Source organism: Ursus americanus, chromosome 29 (genome assembly GCF_024610735.1).
Source record: "Ursus americanus isolate L20-20 chromosome 29, mUrsAme1.1.p, whole genome shotgun sequence".
Taxonomy (NCBI): Eukaryota; Metazoa; Chordata; class Mammalia; order Carnivora; family Ursidae; genus Ursus; species Ursus americanus.
Window position 1 is genome coordinate 8689252 of NC_142155.1, and position 23910 is coordinate 8713161.

At 37.8% G+C, this 23910-nt stretch overlaps 1 protein-coding gene across 3 annotated transcripts in view; it reads left to right on the forward strand.

Annotated features, from left to right (window-relative positions):
* COL12A1 (collagen type XII alpha 1 chain) overlaps positions 1-23910 on the forward strand; it is a 114797-nt gene that overhangs the window by 49330 nt on the left and 41557 nt on the right. For all 3 annotated transcript variants that reach the window (XM_045803810.2, XM_045803819.2, XM_045803826.2), the window contains 15 exons: positions 6696-6838; positions 7151-7280; positions 9176-9312; positions 10424-10553; positions 12389-12528; positions 12875-13007; positions 13117-13143; positions 13483-13625; positions 16106-16235; positions 16678-16817; positions 17245-17374; positions 18612-18754; positions 19841-19970; positions 20659-20801; positions 22465-22594. In XM_045803810.2, coding sequence (XP_045659766.2) covers positions 6696-6838; positions 7151-7280; positions 9176-9312; positions 10424-10553; positions 12389-12528; positions 12875-13007; positions 13117-13143; positions 13483-13625; positions 16106-16235; positions 16678-16817; positions 17245-17374; positions 18612-18754; positions 19841-19970; positions 20659-20801; positions 22465-22594 — 1929 coding nt within the window. The remainder of the gene's footprint in view (positions 1-6695; positions 6839-7150; positions 7281-9175; positions 9313-10423; positions 10554-12388; positions 12529-12874; positions 13008-13116; positions 13144-13482; positions 13626-16105; positions 16236-16677; positions 16818-17244; positions 17375-18611; positions 18755-19840; positions 19971-20658; positions 20802-22464; positions 22595-23910) is intronic.

A 23910-nucleotide genomic window follows, 5' to 3' on the forward strand; every position in this document is an offset into this window, starting at 1 on the left:
TTTATATATATTTCATTATATACATATTATATACATATCACCTTTTCTTTATCCATCGATGCACATGTATGTTGTTTCCATATCTTGGCTATTATAAATAATGCCCCAATGAACATAGCGGTGTATGTATCTTTTGAATTAGTGGTTTTGTATTCTTTGAATAAATAGCCAGTAGTGGAATAGCTGAATCATACGACAGTGCTATTCTTCATCTTTTTTGCAGAATCTCCATACCATTTTCTATAATGGCTGCACCAATTTGCAATCCCACTGATAGTGTATAAGGGTTCCCTTTTCTCCACATCCTTGCTAGCACTTGTTACTTTTGGTCTTTTTGATAATAATCATTCTAACACGTATGAGGTGATGTCTCATTGTAGTTTTGACTTGCATTTCCCTAGAAATTAGTGATGTTGAGCATCTTTGCATGTGCCTGTTAGCCATCTGTATGTCTTCTTTGGAAAAATATTTATTTACATCCTCTGACCAATTGAGTTGTTTGGTTTGTTATTCTTGTTGCTGTTGAATTGTGTGAGTTCTTTATATATTTTGGATATTAACTCCTTATTGGAGTTATGATTTGCAAATATCTTCTCCCATTCAGGAGGCTGCCTTTTTGTTTTGATGATGGTTTCCTTTGCTGTGCAGAAGTTTTTAATTTGATGTCTCATCTGTCTATTTTTAGTTTTGTTTTCCTTGCCTTGGAGTCTGAGCCACAAAAACATTACCAAGACTGATGTCAAGGAGCTTACCATCTATGTTTTGATTCCAGGAGTTTTATGGTTTCAGGTCTTACATTTAAGTCTTTAATGAATTTTGAATTAATTTTTGTGTATGGTATAAGATAGTGGTCTAGTTTCATTCTTTTGTCTGTGGCTGACCCGTTTTCCAATACCACTTATTGAAGAGACTGTTTTTATTCCACTGTATGTTCTTGGCTCCTCTGTCATAAATTAATTATCCATATGTGTGGGTTTATTTCTGGACTTTCAATTCTGTTCCATTGACGTACGTGTGTGTGTGTGTGTGTGTGTGTGTGTGTGTGTTTGTGCCGGTGCCATGCTATTTTGATTACTGTATCTTTGTAATATAGCTAGAAATCAGGGAATGTGATACCTTCAACTTTGTTCTTCTTTCCCTGTGATTACTTTGGCTATTTAGGATCTTTTGTGGTTTCATACAAATTTAGCATTATTCATTCTGTTTTTGTGAAATATGCCATTGTCATTTTGATAAGGATTGCATTGAATCTGTAGATTACAATGGATACTATGGACATTTTAGCAATATTAATTCTTCCAATCTATGAGCACAGTGTATCTTCCCATGTATCTGTGTATCTTCAATTTCTTTCATTGGTGTCCTATTGTTTTCAGTGTATAGGTCTTTCACCTCCTTGGTCAAATTTATTCCTAGATATTTTATTCTTTTAGATGCAATTATAAATGAGATTGTTATTCTTAATTTGCCTTTTTGATAGTTAGTTGTTAGCGTATGGAAACACCACAGATCTCTGTATATTGATTTTATATCCTGTGATTTTATTGAACTCATTTATTAGGTCTAACAGGTTTTTGGTGGAGTCTTTAGGATTTTCTATATATAGTATCATCTTTTGCAAATAGTGGAAGTTTTACTTCTTCCTTTCTGATTTGAATACCTTTTTTTCCTTGCCTAGTTGCTATGCCTAGGACTTCCAATACTATGTTGAATATATGTGGTAAGAGTGGGCATCCTTGTCTTGTTCTTGAACTTGGAAGAAAAGCTTTCAGCTTTTTCCCACAGAATGTGATGTTATCTGTGGGTTTGTCATATATGGCATCTTCATATGAGGTACATTTCTTCTATAGCCATTTTTTGTGAGTTTTTAAATCATAAATGGATGTTGAATTTTATTAAGTGCTTTTTCTGCATCTATTGAGATGATCATGTGATTTTTATCCTTCATTTTGTTAATATTATGTATCACATTGATTGATTTGTAAATTTGAGCCATTCTTTTATCTCTGGAATAAATCCCACTTGATCATAATGTATGATGCTTTTAATGTATTGGTGAATCTGGTTTGCTGATATTTTGTTGAGGATTTTTACATCTATGTTTGTCAAGGATATTGACCCGTGATTTTCTTTTTTTGTGTCATCTTTGTCTGGTTTTAGTATCAGGGTAATGTTGGCCTCGTAAAATGTGTTTGGAAGCATTCCCTTCTCTTTAATTTTTGGAACAGTTTGAAAAGGATAGGTATTAAATCTTACTGGCTGTTTGGGAGAGTTCACCAGTGAAGCCGTTTAGTCCTGAACTTTTGTTTATCGGAAGGTTTTTGATTACTGATTCAATCTTCTTGCTAGTAATCTGTCTACTTAGGTTTTCTATTTCTCTCTAATTCAGTCTTGGAAGACTGTATATTTCTAAGGATTTACCCCTTTCTTCTAGGTTGTCTAGTTTGTTGGCATATCACGGTTTGTATTAGTGTCTTATGATCCTTTGTATTTCTGTGGTATCAGTTGTAGCTTTTCTTTCATTTCTGATTTAATTTATTTGAATCCTTTTTCTTTTTTCTTTATTAGTTACCTAAAGGTTTGTTGATTTGGTTTATCTTTTCTAGCGCTTTGTTTCATTGATTTTTTTCTGTTTTCATTTTAGTCTCTATTTAATTTCTTTGTAACTCTGATATTTATTTTTTCCTTCCTTCCACTAACTTAGGGCTTCCTTTTTCTTTTTCTAGTTTCTTTAGGTGTAAAGTTACATTGTTTACTTGAGATTTTTCTTGTTTCTCAAGGTAGGCCAATATTGCTATGAACTTCCTTCTAAGAACTCCTTTTGCTGCATCTCATAGATTTTGGTATGTTATATTTCTTTCAGTTTTCTTTAGGTATTTCCTGATTTCTGCTTTGTTAGCTTTGATGACCTCATGGTTGTTCAGTTGTATGTTGTTTGATTTTCATGTTTTTGTATTTTTCCAGTTTTGTTATTGTAATTAATTTTTAGTTTCTTATTATTGTTGTCAGAGAAGATGCTTGATATGATTTCAGTCTTCTTGAATTTATTGACGCTTATTTTGTGGCCCAACATGTAATCTATCTTGGAGAATGTTCCATGTGCACTTGAGAAGAACATGCATTCTGTGGCTTTTGGATGAAATATTCCGTATATATATCTATTATGTATACTTCTATTATGTCCATGTGATCTAATGTGTCAATTGAGACCAATATTTCTTTATTGATATATGATCTGTTCATTGCTGCAAGTGAGGTGTTAAGGTCCCCTACTATTGTTGTTTTCTTTTCAATTTCTCCCTTTAGGTTTTCAAATATTTGTTTTATATATTTTGTGCTCTTTTGTTGGGTAAATATACACTTATTTATAAATAAACGCTCATTTATAAATGTTATAAATAAACACTTATTTATAAATGTTATATCTTCTGGTTGGATTCATCCCATTGTTGTAATGTGGTGCTCCTCTTTGTCTTTTAGTAGAGTCTGTTTTGTCTGACATGAGTATAGTTATGCCAGCTTTCTTTTCATTTCCATTTACATAGAATAATTTTTCCCATTCCTTCACAGTCTGTATGTGTCCTTACTTCTGAAGTGAGTCTTTTGTTAGGTAGCATATAGACAGTTCTTTTTTTTTTTTTAATAAAGAATCTATTTAGTCACTCCTTGTCTTTTAGTGAGTAAATGTAGTTCATTTATATTTGAAATAATTATCAGTAGGTATGTATTTATTTTCATTTTGTTGTTTTCTGGGTGTTTTTAAAGTTCTTCGTTGTCCCTTTTTTTCTCTTTCTTTCTTCCCTTGTGGTTTGTTCGCTTTCTTTAGTGTTATGCTTAGATCCTTTCTTATTTTCTTTTATGTGTTTAGTATAAGTTTTTCTTCGTGGTTACTGTGAGGTTCACATGTAGCCTCCTATGTATATAATATTCTCTTTTAAATTGATAGCAACTTAAATTTGAACACATTCCAAAACTTTACATTTTTATCCCTCCATGTTTTATATTTTTGATGACACATCTTATGTCTTTTTATTTTATGCATCCTTTAGCTAATTATTATAATTTTAATTAATTTTACTACTTTTTGACTTTCATATTTTTGACCTTCATGCTTGCCTTATCAGTGATTGATCAACTACTTTTATTATCTATTTACCTTTTCCAGTGAGATTATTACTTTCATATATTTTATTCCTATTAATTATTGTCTTTTCAGTATAGAGAAATCCCTTTAACATTTCTTATGAGGTGAGTTTAGAGGGGATGTATTAGCTTTGCTTATCCGGAAAACTCTTAATCTCTACTTCAATTCTGAATGATAATCTTGCGGGGTAGGGAATTCTTGGTTGGAAAATTTTTCCTCTCAGCACTTTGAATATGTCATGACCCTTCTGGTCTGTAAAATTTCTGCTGAAAAATCTCTGATAGCCTTGCAGGGTTTCCTTGTATGGAATAAATTGTTTTTCTCTAGTTATTTTAAGATTCTCTCTTTATTCTTAACTTGTACCATTTTAATTATAATGTGCCTTGGTGTGGTTCTCTTTGGGTTCATCTTATTTAGAGTTCTCTGGACTTCCTGAACCCAAATGTCTGTTTTCTTCCCCAGATAAGGGAAGTTTTTAGGCATTGTTTCTTCGAATAATTTTTCTGGTTCTTTCTCTCCCTTCCCCTTCTAGGACCTTTATAATGCAAATATTATTCCATTTGATGTTGTCCTAAAGGTCCCTTTAGGTATCCTTACTTTTTAAAATTCTTTCTCATTTTGTTGCTCTGTGTGGTTGAGATCCATTGCTTTGTCTTCCAGCCCACTGATTTGGGCTTCTACTTCATCCATTCTGCTATTGAACCCCTCTAGTATATTTTTCATTTCAGTTATAATTTCTGTTTCATATTTTCTTCTAATTTCTATCTGTTTGTTGAAGTTCTCACTGTTCATTCATTCTTCTCCTGAGTTCGGTGAACATCTTTATGACCATTACTTTGAACTCTTTATTGAGTAGGTTGCTGTCTTCATTTCATTAAAATCTTTTTCTGGGGAAAAACATCTTATTTCTGGGAATTTGTCCTGTTCTTTGGTTTGGAATATAGTCCTCTGTTTCCTCATTTTGTCTGATTTTCTGTGTGTATGTATCAGGCAAAACTGCTACCTCTCCCAGTCTTGAAGGAGTGATCTTGTGAGGTGATGATCTATGGGGTCCAGAGTGCAGTTTCCCCTGGGCTCCAGAGCCAGACACCCAAGGGACATCTCTTGTGTGGACTGTGTGCACTTGCTGGTTGTGGTGGGGCCACAGCTGTGGTGCAGGGTAGGTGGGATGTGGGGCACTCATCCAGCCTGGTTGTGGTGTGACTGCTGCTGGGATAAGTGGAGCATGTAACATGCACACCAGTGCTAGCAGACACGAGGGAGAACACCAAAAATGGTGCTTCCAGCTCTGTTAATAGCAAGTTAGAATGAGATTGCAAAAATGGTACCTGCCAGTGGTTCTCTCCATAGAGAAAGTCATTACAGGTTCCTGCCTCTCTGGCAGCTGCTTTAAGAATTGTAAGCAGGTCTGCCTCACTTATGATCTAGGCACTTTCCAAACTGTTGCTTTTATGGTGGATCTCAGGGCAAGTGGGTCTGTGTGTGAGCCCTTTGAGAGCAGGTTATCTATTTCCTATAGTTTTATGCTTCCCCTGGACTTCACCCCTGTTGATTTTCAAAGTGAGGAATCTTTAGGGGCTTCTCTTTCATGTGCTGGACTCAAAGATTAAGGAGCTTGATGTGGGGCACACTCCTTTCACTTCTTGAGGGAAAGTTCCATAATTTGGGAATTCCTTCCCAATTGTGGGTCATCATGCTTGGGGTGGGGTCCCAGGCAAGCTTGAGTTTCTACATCTCCTATCTGCTTGATATGTCTCTTTTTTCTTTGTTCATCTAGTTCTCAGGTCCTTTTCAGAGGATATGATTTCATATGTAGCTATAAATGTATTTTATCCATGGGAGGAAGTGATTTCAGAGTTCTTATGCTGCCATCTTGAACCCCTCCTCCATCTTTTCTCTTACTAACCTTCATATGGCACCATAGGAGGTGGGAAATAATATATTTCAAAATGAGCAAGATTAATCTGCTAATTCCTTAAAACTTTAAACTCAGTCTTTGGACAATATATACCAAGCCATATGGGTATTAAATGAAGAGGAGACTGTAAATCTTTTACTATGCCTCATGAGCCTATCTTTAAAAAGCCCATGAATCCCCTAAGTTCCAGTTAGTAATGTATGGCACTCTCAGTTACATTTATTTTTTTATGAAAGATGAAGTAAAATACTGTGCTGCTTATTTATGTATGAAATTCTATGATTGAAGATTGAAAATAGTTGACGTAAAGATGTTCCAGAAAAAGAGATTGAAATCTCAGGAAGTTGGTATATATTTTGGCTCCCATATAGATTCATTGGGATGCCAGTTGAAATTTAAACTTTCTGCCCCAATGAAATAGTTGTAACTTGCAGTCCTGAGTATGAGATGACAATGAACAATGAGATTGGCTTTTTCAGGGGAGAGGAAAGAATTCTATTGACTCTCACTGACTTCTCACAGCAACTCATTCTCTATTTAGCATACATAAATATCACTTATTAAGTAAAAAATAATTAAAAAATTAGTAGAATGACAGGAATTAGACTGATGTCTGCCTTTACATTCCAACAGTACCGGTCCCTGTGGTCAGCATGAATATTTATGATGTTAGCCCTACCACCATGCATGTGCAATGGCAGCCAGTGGGAGGGGCTACTGGCTACACCTTGTCGTATGAACCCACCAACGCCACAGAACCAAGAAAACCCAAAGAGGTGGGAAATATTTGTTTCTTTATCACTGGGTCTTTCTGAGACTTTATAGTTTTAGAGTCCGCATTAAATTGCAGTTACTTATGAACTCATTTATAACTTTACATGCAAAACAGAAAAATAGAAAATTAGACTTGGGACCTGTGACACATTTTAAAAAACATTGGCATGAAGAAGGAAATTCATGTCAGAGAGATGAAAAAGAAAAGCTGTGTTATAATCTAGTGGTTACAAATAGATTGTAATTTGCTATCTGCAGTAAGTTGAAACGTTTGATTTGAATGTCTTATTTCCTTTTGACATGTCCATATGCAGATGCGCGTGGGGCCAACAGTGAATGATGTGGAACTGACTGATCTTTTTCCCAACACTGAGTATGCAGTTACAGTCCAGGCTGCCTTGCACGACCTCACTAGTGAACCTGTCACTGCTCGAGAAGTCACGTGTAAGATATTGCCAGTGTTCTTTCTTTCTTTATTGCTGTAAACATAATGTTCACTAGGATTTTTCTTTCACCCAACGATGCTATCAATAATTTGATAATTTATGCACAAGTTACAGGGTTATTCCTTAGAGCGATCAAATTTGAGAATTAAAATTAACTCTAGACTTACGGCAGCATCTTAAATTGATCCTAGGATGTATTTTTTTTTCCCAAATTGAATATAGTTGATATTGAAATGTTTCTTACAATTGATGGTGTACTTTTGGCCAAGTGTCAGTCAGGGAATAGAACATAAAATAGTGGTGCATCTTAAAGTTGACGTTGTTGTAGATCTATGAAGTAGGGTATATAACACTAGTGAGAAGGGAATGTTGGCTGAGTGTAATTTTGGAGGAAGATACTAGACTTAGGATTAAGATGTTCCAAGTTTTTGTTGAAGTAGGTTCTTTATGGCACATATAGAAAAGTCTGTTTCAATTAAGTGAGTTAATCAGTTTACTCAATCTAAAAACATATTGTCTGTTATACTTCAGTCACCATGCTAGGTATTGGGAATGCACCACTAGGTAATACCAGGCAGTGTAGAGCAAGTGAACTCCTTTGTGGTTTGCACTTCTTCTGTGTGTGTTGATTAATCCCTTTTGTGGTTTCAGTTTGTTTCACTGGCATTTAGGTGCTTTTTCTTGAAAAGTGACAAGGATTGTACCTACGACCCTTGCCTTTCCTGGCTGGAAGTTTTGTTTTATGCTTGTTGAGGTCATGATGAGATAAATGACTTGGCTTAAATTTGAGGCTCAGCCCACATTTCTAAGGAAATTAAGAAGACGGTAGGAATCTTCAAGGGAGAAGAGGGACTGAGAAGCATGATAAGGCAGAAAAGAGAAAGAGCCCCTGAAGGGCAGGACAATATAAATTCATTGACAACAAATAATCACTTTTTATATATTAGACCCTGTCTGGAGCTGGTGGTTTTGTAGAAATGGGGTAGTGGCAGATGGAAAGAGTGGGAAGCCAACTAGGGATGGAGACATGTGTCCTCGAAGTGCTGGGAGAGAAGACCCAAGAGTCATAGTGGGATGAAAGGCAAGTGTGGTCATGGATTTGATATGGAGTTGACTGCCCCGGTGAAGGAAGGGAGGCCACAGAGAGATGCCAAAAGACAAAAACATTGAAGGGATAAAGGTGCAGAATCATGGAGGTGGAGGGAGACATTCAGGAGGAGAGATGCAGAGTTGAAATGAGAGACAAAATGAAATTGGTCAACGGGCAGTTAAAAAGTGAGATCTGTCTCATGTAACAAAAGAAAATTTCTTTGTTAGTTATCCTCACCTCTGTTCTTTTTAAGGTAAGTCTTTGACTCGGCAAAAATTTATCATTTGGATTTTCTTGTAACTGTTTAGGCCCCTGTGGATTTTCTTTTAAGTTATTGGGTGCTTAATTTTGCCCCATCTTCATTCTTCACTCTCATAGCCCTTTGTTTTTCTATCATTTTGCATTCTTAAGAGAGCATAACTCTTTCGATTTTGTTTTCTAGCTTAACTGATTTAAATATCTGAGAAAGAAACACGAGCTGTACATTTGTGGTGACTTATGATTTACTATAGCTGAGCAGCAAGTAAGACCTTATGAAAATAGAGTGGAAGTTTACATATAAAGGAGAAATTAGAATTGTAATAAAAATTTCAACTTCTCATATTTTAAAAAAATCCTTCTTAAGAGGAATTGAGCTCTACCTGGTAGAATCATCATACTTTTATCATCAGAGCTATTTGTTTAAAGTTATTTTGCTGCACACTGTTAATTTTCTCTAAACAACTCCTTGAAAGCTTGTGTGAATGCTTTAGAGCTTTGTGGTTGAGAGCCACATCTGGATCTCATTTCTCGTGCATTTCCAGTGCCTTTACCCAAACCTCGAGATCTGAGACTCAGAGACGTGACTCACAGCACCATGAATGTCTTATGGGAACCCGTGCCTGGAAAAGTGCGTAAATATATCGTTCGCTACAAAACACCAGAAGACGATGTCAAAGAGGTAGGTTGAAGATTAAAATGGATTTGGAAATACTTGTTTTCCTAGTAGGTTTAACAACAGAACCCAAACAAGTACAGAGGATAGCATGTTTTGAATATCTGTCACTACATTAATATAGTGTTGAAAGCTTGTTATATTAGTAGAGCAATTTTTGAATATCAATAATATATTGGATTGTGTTGCATTTATTTTAGAAATGTTTTCTTCTGTGATACTAATCTCAAAATCATCATTCCTTAGTGGACAAAGAGTCATAGAATACAGATAGTACTTCCTTCTCATTTTATGGTGCTCTGCATTCTATGAATTATTTAAAAAATCATATAATAATGTGTCTAAAAATAAAAGCTAGTAAGGGGTGCAGGAAAGAAGAAGGGAGTTTGTCAGATAATAGGAAGATAGGACAATGGAGCAGGACTGAGAGAATGGGTAAATAAATGGATTCTTAAACGAGTGTCCCTTTGGCCATGAGCATTTTTGAGATGATGTTGGGGCAGAGATCTGTTTCCATGACAACCTAATTCAAAGTGGGAGCAAATTGAGTGCTTTCACTAGAGAATGGGTTTAAAACTAATGTGTGCTTGGGGGCGTATTAATGTCAGAATCTCAGAGACGTTTTTGGAAGATAGAAATAATTCCTGTAAGTCCCTAGTTATTGATTGTGCGGGTCAGCTGGATTATTACCAAAGCTGATTTATACACATCCACACATTCATTTCATTCTGGGCTTCAATTTCAAAAGAGGCACAATGACCAGTGGGTCTCACAGGGCTCTTGTGCACAGCAAATGAGATAATGCACAGGAGAATATTCCTGAGAGAAATCAGGCAGTGTATACAAAGGGAAACAGGGAAACTGTCAGTGAAAAATGATTAGGTTGTTTGAATCTGTAAGAAGTCATTATTTACCGAACCCTAGCATTCAGACAGAGCTCTACTACATACATTTTCCCACTTTGGAAGCATTTAAACTGTCTCCAGTTCCTGGACTCTTATGCATATTAGAAAACATTGCTATTTTTTGTAGCATAATTCTTATGCTCTTGTGCAGTAAACAACAGAGATGTTAACTCTAGACCCTTCATAAAAATAGTTCCACTGCTCTATTACAGGTAGAGGTAGACAGGTCACGGACCAGCACCCCTCTCAAAGACCTCTTATCACAAACCCTGTACACAGTAGGCGTTTCTGCAGTGTATGACGAGGGAGAGTCTCCCCCAGTGACTGCTCAGGAAACTACCCGTAAGTTGTGATCATGCTTCACTGATAATTGAGAAACGACATTACGTGACTGTGTAACTGAACTTATTGGGTCATTTTGTTTCTTGGTGCTATTTTTTTTTTATTTGAGTATTTAATGTTTGAATTCACAGATTGCTTTTCACTTATTTTCTTCCCGTCTTCTACCTTCATGTCCATTCTTTTAGTTTATTTATTTTTTATTTTTATTTTTCAATTAGGTTTTTTATTTTAATTTAATTTTATTCTAATTCCACTATAGTTAACATATGGTGTTACATTGCTTTTAAGTACACAATATAGTGATTCAACATGTCCATTCCTTTTATGGTAATTTTTGTCCTCCTATTATTCTATCAACCACTGTCATTAATTCATCTTCCAGATACTTAACTGGTGTGTATATGTGTGTGTTTTGTGTGTGTGGCTGTGCACGTGTATGCAGTGTGGGGGGCAATGGAGAGGAAGTATATTCTTGATGCATGTTGGACATTTTCTCTGGGAAAGTTGTGTTATCAAATATTTTTTGAGATTTTACTATGTATGAAGTGCTATCGGGGATAAAAAAAATGTAAGTATCTTTGTGCTTACTAGTTCATGATTCCATTATGGAGATAAGAAAAATTAATTGACAACACATGGGATGGTGTAGGGAAGGTGAGGTAAGTGGCGCTCACATTGCACGCTGTCGGATGTCAGGTAAAGGGGAAGCTTGCACAGTGGAGAGGCAGGGGAGATGCAGGGCAGCCTAGGCAGGCTCCTCCTCACCTCCATCTGTTGCTGCTTCCAGAGATGTCTGTTTCTTTCCCTCTCAGGGTACTTCCATAGTATTTAAGCCAATTATGATTGCTTGTTGGTTTTTTCCTATCTATTCTGCTTTCCCCTTTCTCTCCCCCAGTGAAGGCAGAGACATACTTACTCTGTACAGCTTTGCATCTCCAGTGCCTGGCACCGTGCTCAGTGCATAATTTCCTACTCGAATAGTGGTTAAGAAGTTAAGGTCTAGAGCCCGCAGTGTTCTGAAGAAATATAATGGGAGCTACTTATGTAATTCAAAATTTTCTAGTACCCACAATTGAAAAAGTAAAAAGAGAAGAAACTGATTTTGATAATGTATTATATTCAACCCAATATATCAAAAATATTATCATTTCAACATGTATCAGCAGAATAATTGTTAAGATATTTCACATAATTTTTTTCCATAATAATTCCTTGAAATCCAGTGTGCTTTAATTTTATACTTAGCGTGTATCTCAATTTGGACTAGCCATATTTCAAGTACTCAGTAGCTGAATATGGCTAGTGACTCTGATAGTAGACAGCACAGGTCTAGAGATTTTAAAATGACTTGCCCTGCCTCATCTAGTGAGCTATTGGTGGGATCAATACAAATCTGGGACTTTTACTTCCTGTTCTGTAACTCCCTCACTAGAGGCTCAAAACTTCTCCTTTCATACCTAGCTGTCTCTACCTGATCAGAGCCTCTTGTCAAATGGCACAGCCTACTCCTTAACATCAGACAGTTCTACTTCTGCTACTTTCTTACCATGTGGTCCCTCTTAGCAATCTCACTTGCTTTCTTGGCGTCAGTTCTTACTTGGTAGGGTAGTGTCTGGATGTGAAAATTGGTGCATATGAGTGGACTGACAGCTTTGCACAAGCATAACAGATGTAGTAGAGAAAAAAATCAGGAAAAAAGACTATGAACTGAATTGGTAAGATACTTGGTTCTAAACAATATTTTTAGCCTGTTTCCTCATGTTCATGAAAATAAAACAAGGTGGTTTTATTATATTGCTTGTTCAGAAACTTAGTCCTGCTTTATCTCATGATAGGCACTGTGCCAGCCCCAACAAACCTAAGGATTACCGAAGTAACACCAGAGAGCTTCCGAGGGACTTGGGATCATGGAGCTTCGGATGTGTCCCTCTACAGGATAACCTGGGCGCCTTTTGGAAGCTCAGATAAGATGGAGGTAGAGTTAATTCTCTTCCTTCCTCCCTCCTTCCCTGTGTCCTTTCCTTCCTTCCTTCCTCCTCCTCCTCTCCTTCCCTCCTTCCTTCCTTTCTCCTCTCCTTCCCTCCTCCCTTCCTTCCTTCCTTTTTAAAAAAAATCTTATTTCGTGACAAGGAATCTTATTGGAAATATGTATTACCTCTATTTCCTGAAAAGCATCCTTTCCTATTAGTGACATTTGAGCTCCTGGCATACATCAAAGGCAGAAGAACATCTGGCTAAATAATGTCAACAAACTGCCATTGAGAGTGTGATAGACATGGTGACTTAATTTTGTGTGGGTTTTTTTTTTCTCTTTCACTAAGACCATCTTAAATGGAGATGAAAATACTTTGGTGTTTGAAAACCTGAACCCGAACACTCTCTATGAAGTTTCTGTTACTGCCATTTATCCTGATGAGTCAGAAAGCGATGACCTGACTGGCAGTGAGCGCACACGTAGGTGTTCAGCTTTCCAATAGGACATTGTTATTTTGAAGTTAATTTAAAAAAAGAGCTATAGCTATATTAGTAATATTTCCCAAATTCTGTTTTTTTTTTATTTTAGCACGTTTGATACCCTTAACAACACAAGGTAAGAGTTTAATTTGCTGAGCCGTATGAATGACCAAATGAATGAATGAATGAGCGAATTAACAAGTGAATGAATGGAAAATACCACAAAAACCCTTGTAAATGGTTTTTCTGCTTTTAAATTGGAAGGCATCAACTGGGACCTTCTTTTAAACCTTTCTTGAAAAAACGTTGCTTTACTGCCATTTGTTAAGGCGTCATTTAAGATTCCATGACCATCATTTATCATGAGGTTTAGTCCTAAACCTACAAGTATACTGATTTTCTTGTGAATGGTGTTCATTTTGGGAAGAGGCCTCATTCTATGAGCTTACTCTGTTTCTCAACAATCATTTTTCAGCTCCAAAAAGTGGCCCACGAAACCTTCAGGTGTACAACGCAACCTCTAACAGCTTGACTGTTAAGTGGGATCCTGCCAGCGGTCGTGTGCAGAAATACAGAATCACTTACCAGCCTTCAACAGGAGAGGGCAATGAGCAAACGGTAATTTTTTTGAAAAAAAAAAAAATATATATATATATATAACTTGGACAAATTCTACCTTTTCTCCTCAAACTCCTTCCCCCCCTGCAATGTATAGTCAGTCATAACTTTGAGAGATGCAAAATTTACCATAATAAATGGAGTTATTTGACTCCATTCCTGATGGGAACTCAGTGGACAATCTCATGGGGGATGAAAGTTGCTTTTCATGGAAGGTAGGCCCACAGCATCAGGCATGTGCCTCATACATGCACATTTCCCTTAAAAACTGCTAGGGCTGGATTATCTATGAAGATTTCTAGATTTTTTTGGTCTTTAGATTTTTCATCCATATCTCTCTAACTTAATCAAATACTGTAAGTTTGCCAAATTTCTGTTATTGTAATTTTCCAGTTGTGGCATGTCATAAAGGATCTCTTGTATCTGGAGTTTCCAGATCTAGGTGGCTGTTCACCTAATTCATACTGTTTATCATTTTTATATTTATCCAAATAGAGGTTTCTGAGAAAGATGGTATGACTGTCAATTGCCTTCATCTTCTTTATTTTTCTGGTCTTCCCTGGTTTAGGAGAGTCCTAGTCCATTCACCTTGCTTACGTTAGTTGTTTGTTTTTGAACCTTCTCCAGCTTTGCTTTGTGAAATGTGTGACTAGAACTGCACGTATATGGTCATAGGTCAGGAAGCACCATGATTTTTTACACCAGGAGGGATGCTTCCTGATTTATTTCAAATGCCTCTTTTGGTAAGGTCCAGTATTTTGTTAACATGCTTTGGACTATAGTAATTCCTCACATAGTCTTAGAGATATGAGTTATTATCAATTAGTCACCTGACTTGCTGAGCTCCAGCAAATGGGTTCTACCTCTTCCCAGTTTAGAGATGTTAGCAGGGGTGGATGCTGGCCGTGGTTAAAGGTTTCTGATATTGCATATTAAGTGGGCTTAGCTGAACCAGAAACTCTCCCATCCTCAGTGTGACTTTTGAGTTGATCTTTTGAGGTTTCCGTACAATTAGTCTTAGATGGTATTTTTGGATAGAAACTTTGTCTAATTAAAAAGGTTACCGAAAATAAACTAAATACCAACTGTAGTCAACTGGCTTTTGTAGGAAATAAGATAAGACACATTTGGTGAACTGATATTTCCATGTCAGAAGCAGAACTTCTTTTGCTTATGCTAGGCCAGGTAAAACTGTAAAGCAGGTGAGACTTGTCTTCAGCATTTCCCTTCTTGGTGACAGTGACCCTCCAACTGCTGTCCTTTGTGTCTTTACTGTCTCACAGCGGTTTGTTTTAACTTGAAGGAGTCTCATAAACTCACCCTCTAGAAAGCATTAGCTGATAATTCCTTGAGGTTTGTTATTCTTAGGGATATTTGCACTTTACTGCTAGTCCTTGGAATAAAGTAATGAATCACTTTTATTAGAATTATTTTGGAGAGTTGGACAGAAGAAGTAGGTAGACAGCCCTCTGCTTACTCATAGGGATAGTTCTACTAAGTGGATGCCTTCAGATTTGTTAAATATCGAATGGCTTGTACGGATATTGATACTTTTCTCTCATAATGTTAAATATTCAATTTAGCAAAATTAGCCACTGTTGTTTAATTTGCTCATATTGAGGATGCGTACAGTGTTTCACTGAGGTTTTCTCTGGAACTCAAAGAGTTGATGGGTGGTAAGTTGGAAACATCTGGACTGTACTAGTGCATCCAGCTTCCAGATGTGTACTCTTCATGGGCAACGTGCCATTTTCATATGATTTTAATTAGTATCACATAAGTATTTGAATTTGTTAGACTGTTAACAAATCATACAAATTTTCTTTCAACAAGATAGCTAGATCACCTTAAGCAATGAATAAAAAATTTCAAACTCTGTAATTGGAGGAAATTGAAAAGCTTCATACTGCAAGGCTGGAATCACAGAGATGGCTGGGAACCCCGGCCTGAGAATGGTCTGGCAAAGGGTCCAGTCACGTAGTTTGCACAGCTAATGCTGTTAGAATGGCAGTTTGGGGGGGAAAAGTTTTAGATCTTTTGCTGAATCATCTTAATGTGTTTCCTAAAGCAAATAAAAACCACTGTAAAAAAGTAAAAATAATAGCAAATGGTGTGGACTCTCTAATATTTGGCAGTTCTTTGCTATCTTAAAGCTCTTTTGTAGCTCACTTATGATTAATGCCTTTTGGGGGAAGAGATCTGTGAAATGTGTTTTGGATGAAATTTTGCTACGCTGGCGGTGAGCAAGTTGGAATATCTTTTTGAGGTCATCAGTTTAAGGCTTAGAATGCCTTTTATGATTTAAGGTGCATATTTTACATTTAAAATTATACCATAAGATATATTTTAAACCTTCAGTGTGGTATGTGTTGCCAGATTTTGGCCAGGGTCTCAAACAGCTCCCTTGTAGAAAGAGCTTTCTCTAACAGATCAGTGAGATGGAGAGAACAAGGCTAACACTTACCCTTGTTTTGCTCCAGACCACAATTGGGGGGCGGCAGAACAGTGTGGTCCTGCAGAAACTGAAGCCCGACACTCCTTATACCATCACTGTGTCCTCCCTGTATCCTGATGGTGAAGGAGGTCGGATGACAGGAAGAGGCAAGACCAGTAAGTACCAGACTCCCGTAGCTTCTTTAATAGCTACCACAGAATCCCATCTTTACCTAGAAACACTGGGGTGACACAGTTTTGCTAATCAAATTTTAACGTATTTAAAAAATGATGTTAATTGCTTTTAATATCCTTGCTCAGAGTTACCGGTCTCTGTTTATGGAGAAAGACATTTATTACTTTCTAGGATTAAAAAAACAAAAAACAAAAAAACCAAAGCAAAACACCCTGGGACCAAAATATCTTGTGGAGAGGAGACATGTGTATCAGATTACCACAGACATTCTTTTATTTATTCAGTACCTCAACAAATATTTGTAGGGGGTCCACTGTGGGGTCCCTGCCCTGTTCGAGGTACCCCGGAAATATCAAGGAACCTGCATTTTGAGTGTGCTTGGTTGTTAGGAACATAGTGTCAGGTGATTTCTGTGCATTGCAGAACCTCTGAATACCGTGAGGAATCTCAGAGTGTATGACCCTTCTACCAGCACCTTGAATGTTCGCTGGGACCATGCGGAGGGAAACCCTCGTCAGTACAAGCTCTTCTATGCACCAACAGCAGGTGGTCCAGAGGAAATGGTAATTATGTCCTGTAGTGAAAATTTCATGTTTATTTAAACTGTAGCTGAATGATTTAAAAGCCAAGCTAAAAATGTTACCCAATTTGCTTTAGTGCTGAAAAAGTTCATATTCATTTATTAGAACTTGATGGAGGGTAATAGATTGTTGCCTTAGTGCCAGGGTGATGGGGGGGTTGTAGGGGATTGAGCTGGAGGAAGTAATCATTTCCAGAATTTCTAAAGGGGGATCCTAGAGTGAGCGTAGGGGTCTAGAGAAGTCTTTATAACCTCTTGTAACAGTTCATACGAGGCACATCTTTATATCCCAATATTACAGAAGTTGTTTCTTGACTTGGTCTTGAGTTAGTATTTTGAGTATTATATTGTTTGAGGTATTATTTCTTTTACAAGTTTTTCAAGTGCTTTGTGTTTATTAAAATGTCTAGGTACCAATCCCTGGGAATACCAATTACGCCATTCTTAGGAATCTGCAGCCAGATACCCCATACACTGTTACAGTAGTTCCTGTTTATACTGAAGGTGATGGAGGACGCACATCAGATACTGGAAGGACATGTAAGTTGAGAAGGAAGAAAAATTTGGCTTTTTCATTATAAATTTTGCTTTTCATTATAAAGGCCACATAGACCCATTAAGAAAATTTGGAAAATTCTGAATGATAAAATAAATATATACCAATTACCCATGGGTTATCTTCCAAATACCAACAACTGTTAACACTTTGATGTCTGAAATAACACATTTATGATGGCGTTTTTCTTCTGAAATGATACTATGAGGATTTATGAACGTGCATATGATCATCAGTCTGCTATTTCAGTCATTCTCTTTCACTGACAAAAGCTCATTTTGCTTTGCTTTGTGCTTTATACATTTGTGTGAAGCAGTGCTTTGTAATTGGCTTTCAGAGTGTGAATTGTTTGTCACATTACTTGATCACACATTTCTCTGGTTTGCTGATGAAGTGCTTTTGGTCATCAAAATTCTGCGGGCTTTCATTTGACATTGACATCTTGAAAAACCAGTTTATAGCAGTTTTACTGTTCATAGTATTGCTTACAGGGTTTTGTGCATGCGAATAAATAATTTCTTTGGCTTTAAAAATATACATGTTGATGGCTAAAAGGAAGCAAGTATGGGTGGCTTCTTTTGGTAAGAGATTAGTGCTCTAGAAAGATGATGTTGTTGGCTCAAGTAGACTTCGGGGTTAACACACGGATTTAATTTGTATGTTTTTCTAAGTCCCGCTTGGGGCAGTTAATGGAGAACTGAGTGTATGTTCTATTTCTTCCTCCTTTTGCCTTTTAATCACACAACACATCAGTAACTATTTCTTGAATGAAGAAGGAATGAATGAAAGAATGAATGACTGAAACCAGCTGACTGAATTAGATGGGCTTCATAGCTGTTGTCAGTTTCTACTTAGAAGGCAGACACTGTAAAATTCCTTTTCTCTATCTCTCCATTATCTGTGTCGGAAAACCAAAGCTTCTTTTCCAGTCTCTTGTCCTGTAACCCTTGTCCTTTTATGGCCAGCCCAGTACTACTACTTTTACTAGCTTGTTTTTATTGGCAACAACTTTGCTTCCATATAGACAAAGGCCATAATTGGCTAACTTAGACTAAATTTGGATTTGGAGTGTTTTAATCTGCTTTTGTGTATAGATAATCAGAAATGGAAGGAGGACAGTGTTTTATCCTGTTACAGGGTGTAAGTCCTAGAGAAGTGGTCATGAAAGCTCGACATATATAAACAGACTTCAGAAAATATGTGCGGCTTTTCTTTCCTCAGTGGTGAGAGGGCTGGCAAGGAATGTCCACGTGTATAATCCGACACCAAACAGCCTTGATGTCCGCTGGGACCCTGCGCCTGGGCCTGTGCAGCAGTATCGCATCGTGTATTCTCCTGTGGCTGGCACGAGACCCTCCGAATCTGTAAGTAATTTTGTCCTCTTAGAGTTCAGTCCAAGAATTGTGTAGAGTCCCCTGCGCCTCCTGCCATGGCTGCTGGGCCAGAGCAGCAAGTCAGTTGTCAGTGCGGACCCCAGTCTCATGGAAACGTCCTTTCCTGATGAACGTACTCTTGTGTTTGTGTCTTGTTTGCTGGCCTGTGAGAATGCCAACCACAGACATGACAATGAGTAATGCTTTTATGGTTGCTCCTAATGATTTAAGGCAGGTGTAAATAACTGCAGGGTTAGTTAGCAAAAATGAATTTTGGGAAAATATAAATTAGCTATATGAGTTAAAAAGCCCAGTAGTAAATGCAAATCATTGATAGACCTTGTCGATATGGGGTTGGTTGTAACATAGAAATGGCTCCGTTATGAAAACATCTTAACGTTTGCTTTCATTAGCTCTTACAAATTGTCCAGTGTATTTTCAATTAACAGTACTATTCAGCTTTATAAGTAGATTGATAATGTAGGAATGAGAAGTTACTAATTTGAATAAGCATAGTATCATAACACCTGAGGGAAAGTAAATCGATAGACTAATTTATGTCTTTATAAAAATGGACAATGGTGGCAAACAAAGATAAATGATTTGCCTGTCCCTGTGTATGGTAGGACTTATTCAGACAACATTGCCCGTATCCATTTGTGGAGTGGCTATTTTAACACAGACTCTCTTCTTGACTAGCATGTGTGGGGGATCCCTTCTCTTATGTGTGTCTAACATTCGGGATACTCTGTAGGTAACTACCATGAGCCCCAGGTGTTGTATTTGAGAATCTTCGCTATAAACATAAATGAGAGATAATTGAAGCTACTAAGGGTAACTTAATATGTTTATTAGCTCAGTAAGTATGAACTCACTTTTTTTTGGGACAGGGAATTTCTGAGGATAAATTGTATCTCACAGTGTGGCTTTGTCAGATCTCATGAGGAGTCATAGTAGTTAGCTTCTGACGTGCCTAGGCTCAGTTTTTTATTATAAATGTTACTATGTTGACTAATAGAAGACTTGATAAGCATTTGAGTTGCTGTCCAGCAGAATTTGGCATTTCCTTCTCTCCAGATTGTGGTGCCAGGAAACTCGCGCACAGTGCACCTGGAGCGGCTGATTCCCGACACACCCTATTCTGTGAACATTGTAGCTCTCTACTCGGATGGAGAGGGGAATCCCAGCCCTGGCCAGGGCCGAACGCGTGAGGCAGAAATCCTTTCTCCACCCCATTCCCTTGTAACTCAGTTGGCAGGGCTTGTCTGAGTGAGTGAGAAGTGGGAGATGGGTGGTGAGTGAGAGGTGGTGAGAACTTTCTCCACCTCTGCACAGGCGAGCGTAGGCCTGAGCATGCTGTTCTGCCTGGGCATCCCCACATTCAGATTCCAGGCTGAGGCTCTGGGCCCGTGACTGCCCTCAGTGCTGAGTGAACTGCAGTCGCCCATTTTCTCATCTGGGACTTAAGGAGAGGTTTTCCTCTTCTGCCCTGCAGTGAGTCTTGTCACCAAAGGGGCACTTTAGAAATGTGAGGGCTTGGCCTCTATGTTTCATTAAACAGGAGGTGGTTATAGTAGTTTAAAATAATCCTTTTCTCTCCTAGTCGGTATATTTAGGCTCAAACCTAGCTCAGTGTCACTGAAAGTTCAGCACATAACCGTAGCTCCGAAATGTAGCAATTGCTATTATTTATGGTTTTGCAGAAAAACCAGAGGAAGTCTATATTTTATCATAAGGGAGTAAACATCCTGGTGAATGTGAAACTCCCACAAATAACTTCTTTAATCTGACCTGGGTAGAATTCTTTTATTACCTGCCCCCCCGCCCCCGGCCACCCCCATGTCCACCGCGCTCACAGGCAGGCAACTAACTTGATTGTATTTTTATTTATTTAGTACCACGAAGTGGACCAAGAAATATGAGAGTCTTTGGGGAGACAACCAATAGCCTCTCTGTATCCTGGGATCATGCCGATGGGCCAGTTCAGCAATACAGGATCATTTATTCTCCCACTGTTGGAGATCCCATTGATGAATATGTGAGTCCACTTCTCATTTAGTCAAGCATTTTGTAATCTCTTACCTGGCTGGAAGTTGAAATTAAGCTTCTTTCTTTGGGAGTGTACTGTGATTGCAGTGAGTAATTGTGTGATAGTCACATTTGATGTGTCTTCCTCTGACACGATATTGGGAACACCCAAATGCGTCTAATGTGGCCTCCCACATTACAGAGAATCAATGTCTTTGGGCTCATTTCTGTTCTAAAGACTGAAAAATTGTCTTAGTGCATGAAATGCATATTTCTAGCCACCTAATTTTATTCATAGGAACTGAGTCTAGTGAGACATGATAACTAATATTCTGAGCTACTTAATGTTCAAAAGATGTGACCACCCAAATCTTCTCCTTTCTTTAAATCAAATTTCTCTACCAGGTATACAAGTATTCAAGTGCTAACTGATGTCTCTTTTCTTTAAATTTAACATTTTTCATCACACTTTGGTTTTGGAATATACACGCTCTTATATTAATTTCAAACTTCTTGTGTGTCATACTATCTCTGGAGAACCAGATTTAGGTTTCTTGTAGTTTCCTCATAGCCCTCACCAGGCATATCCATTTGTTATGGATGGAAAAACTCACCACTCTTTAAAAAGTGTACTGATTAATTGAAGTGATAGGTCAGTAGAAGATTACACAAAATCTTGATAGTAAGGCATTTAGGTCTGTCGTTTGCAAACATTTTGCCACAGACCCTCTTGGATCATTGCCCCTTTGTTATCCCCATGTTATACTTCATCTATTTGAACTTGATATGTTAAGCTTCAATTCAAACCCACATTTTTATTCATCAGAAACACGTGTAATTGTCATTTAGAGTTTCTGATCAAAATGAAATAAACAGTATTACCACACTTGGTTTGCCAAAGGAAAGAAGCTGGCGCTTTAGTGTTTTTTCAGCTTTGCCAGGGACGAGTACTTGACTTCCCCCACTTTCTGAAAACATTAAAAATATAACTTCTTCCCCCAATTCACCATTTGTAATCAGGGGACTCTATGCTGGGAATCGCTGGCATAAGTGATGCATGTTGTTTGTAGAAGTAAAGCATAGGGTTGGAAGAGAGGTTGAGAGATTTATCTGGTTCACTTCCTCATCACGGAGGTAGTTGAATGTATTTTCCATTTCCTGTTTTTCATCTTTTCCACCTGATTAGTATCAGCCAAGTTGCTATTCCTGAGGGCAGGCTCGGAGTCCATGTTTGCCCACCAATGCATTCGCAGCAGCGATCACCACACCTGGCCCACAGTGGCTGCATGGTGCATATTTATTGCAGGAATACATGAAAATGTAACACACAGATGGGAGGTGGAGACAAACATAGGGCCGCTGAGTGCTGCAGTAGTCAGGAATGTGTACTGAGGTGCTGTGTGTTCTTACCTTTCGTCCTCATAATTTCCTCCAGAGACGCTAAGTCACAAGGCTGGTAAGTGGCTGACCTGGGATTCAAGCTCAGCTCTCTCTGACTCTCAGACCATTCTTGCACGGTGCACAGAGGCAGTGTAGACCTGGACATGAGCATTGTGCAGCAGAAGCAAAACATGAAGGAACCATTGCTATTTATAGAAATACATAAAACTTGTTGTCTTTTGATCTGGAAGGCCTCTGGCTGATAATTAATTTGTAATTTAACTTCCCTACAGACCACAGTCCCAGGCAGAAGGAATAATGTGATGCTGCAGCCGCTGCAACCTGATACTCCATATAAAATTACTGTTATTGCTGTTTATGAAGACGGAGATGGCGGCCATCTAACAGGGAATGGAAGAACTGGTAAATGTCTTATCCCTTTTATAATCTTCAACTTTGCCTTTACCAATGCATCCCAAATACTATATTAATACTGAATTAACATTTACATTAAACATTGAATTTTGGCAAAAATGATATTGGAACAGAATTTGTATTTTAACTTTTTAAAAGTCCACTTCTTAAAGAAGAAAAAGGAGACAAAAATCTGTGTATTCTGCTTTGCTTGAGATAGTTTTGTTTCTCCTTTGAAAAACCATTGCATATTCTCTGAATAATGTTTTAGTGTGTGTGGTAGCTGTTAACTCAGTCCATGTAGTATCAGCAAAAAACACTATCCTGATAGAATCTTAAGTCGTAAATAGAGAAGCAAGATGATTAGCGGTTGTCTTCTGTCTTTACAAATTTTTCAATTTCTTTCTATTGTACTAAGTAATTTACAGAAAATTACAGTGTTCGGGCCCCTTTCTACCTTACATAGGGGTCAATTTCTTATTTATTTATTTTAAAGATTTTATTTATTTATTCGACAGAGATAGAGACAGCCAGCGAGAGAGGGAACACAAGCAAGGGGGAGTGGGAGAGGAAGAAGCAGGCTCATAGCGGAGGAGCCTGATGTGGGGCTCGATCCCAGAACGCTGGGATCACGCCCTGAGCCGAAGGCAGACGCTTAACCACTGTGCCACCCAGGCGCCCCAGGGGTCAATTTCTTATTGGTTAGAGCAAAGGTTCTCCAAGTTGGTTGCTCATTGAAATCACCTGAAGAGCTTTAAAACACGCTTGTGCCTGGGTACCACCCCCAGAGATACTAATGGAACCGGTCTGAGGTGTGGCCTGGATCCGCTTATGCTCTAGTGTATAGCCAAGATTGAAAGTCACCGGTTCAGCACAAAGGCAGGCTGGGCTATAGGTCTGAGTTGTTACTGGTCAATATTGGTGTTCCTCTTTACACTTCATCCCACAAAAATCCACTTAAGTAAATGATTCCAGGTTCCTTGTTACACTCAGTTGCCCAAACTCCTTTGGTGCTTAAACAATCTTGACATTACGGAATTTGGGAGAGGTGACATTTGAAAGTTCCCAGGAGAAAAGCATGACTAGATTTGTTTCAGCTTAGTCTCTCAAGGCCAGAAATTTATATATTTATTGATACTTATTGTCTACAGGACTGAGTCAGTGGAGACTCAGTTTAGTGAGTCAAGATTATTTAAATTGAACAACTTTTCATTTTTCACATTCCCTTAGGTTTTACAATATATTTTGGTACTTTTCTGGGGGAAATGGCATGTTTTAGAATTTTGTGCTTATCAAAATACATTAAAATAATCTTTACGAGACTT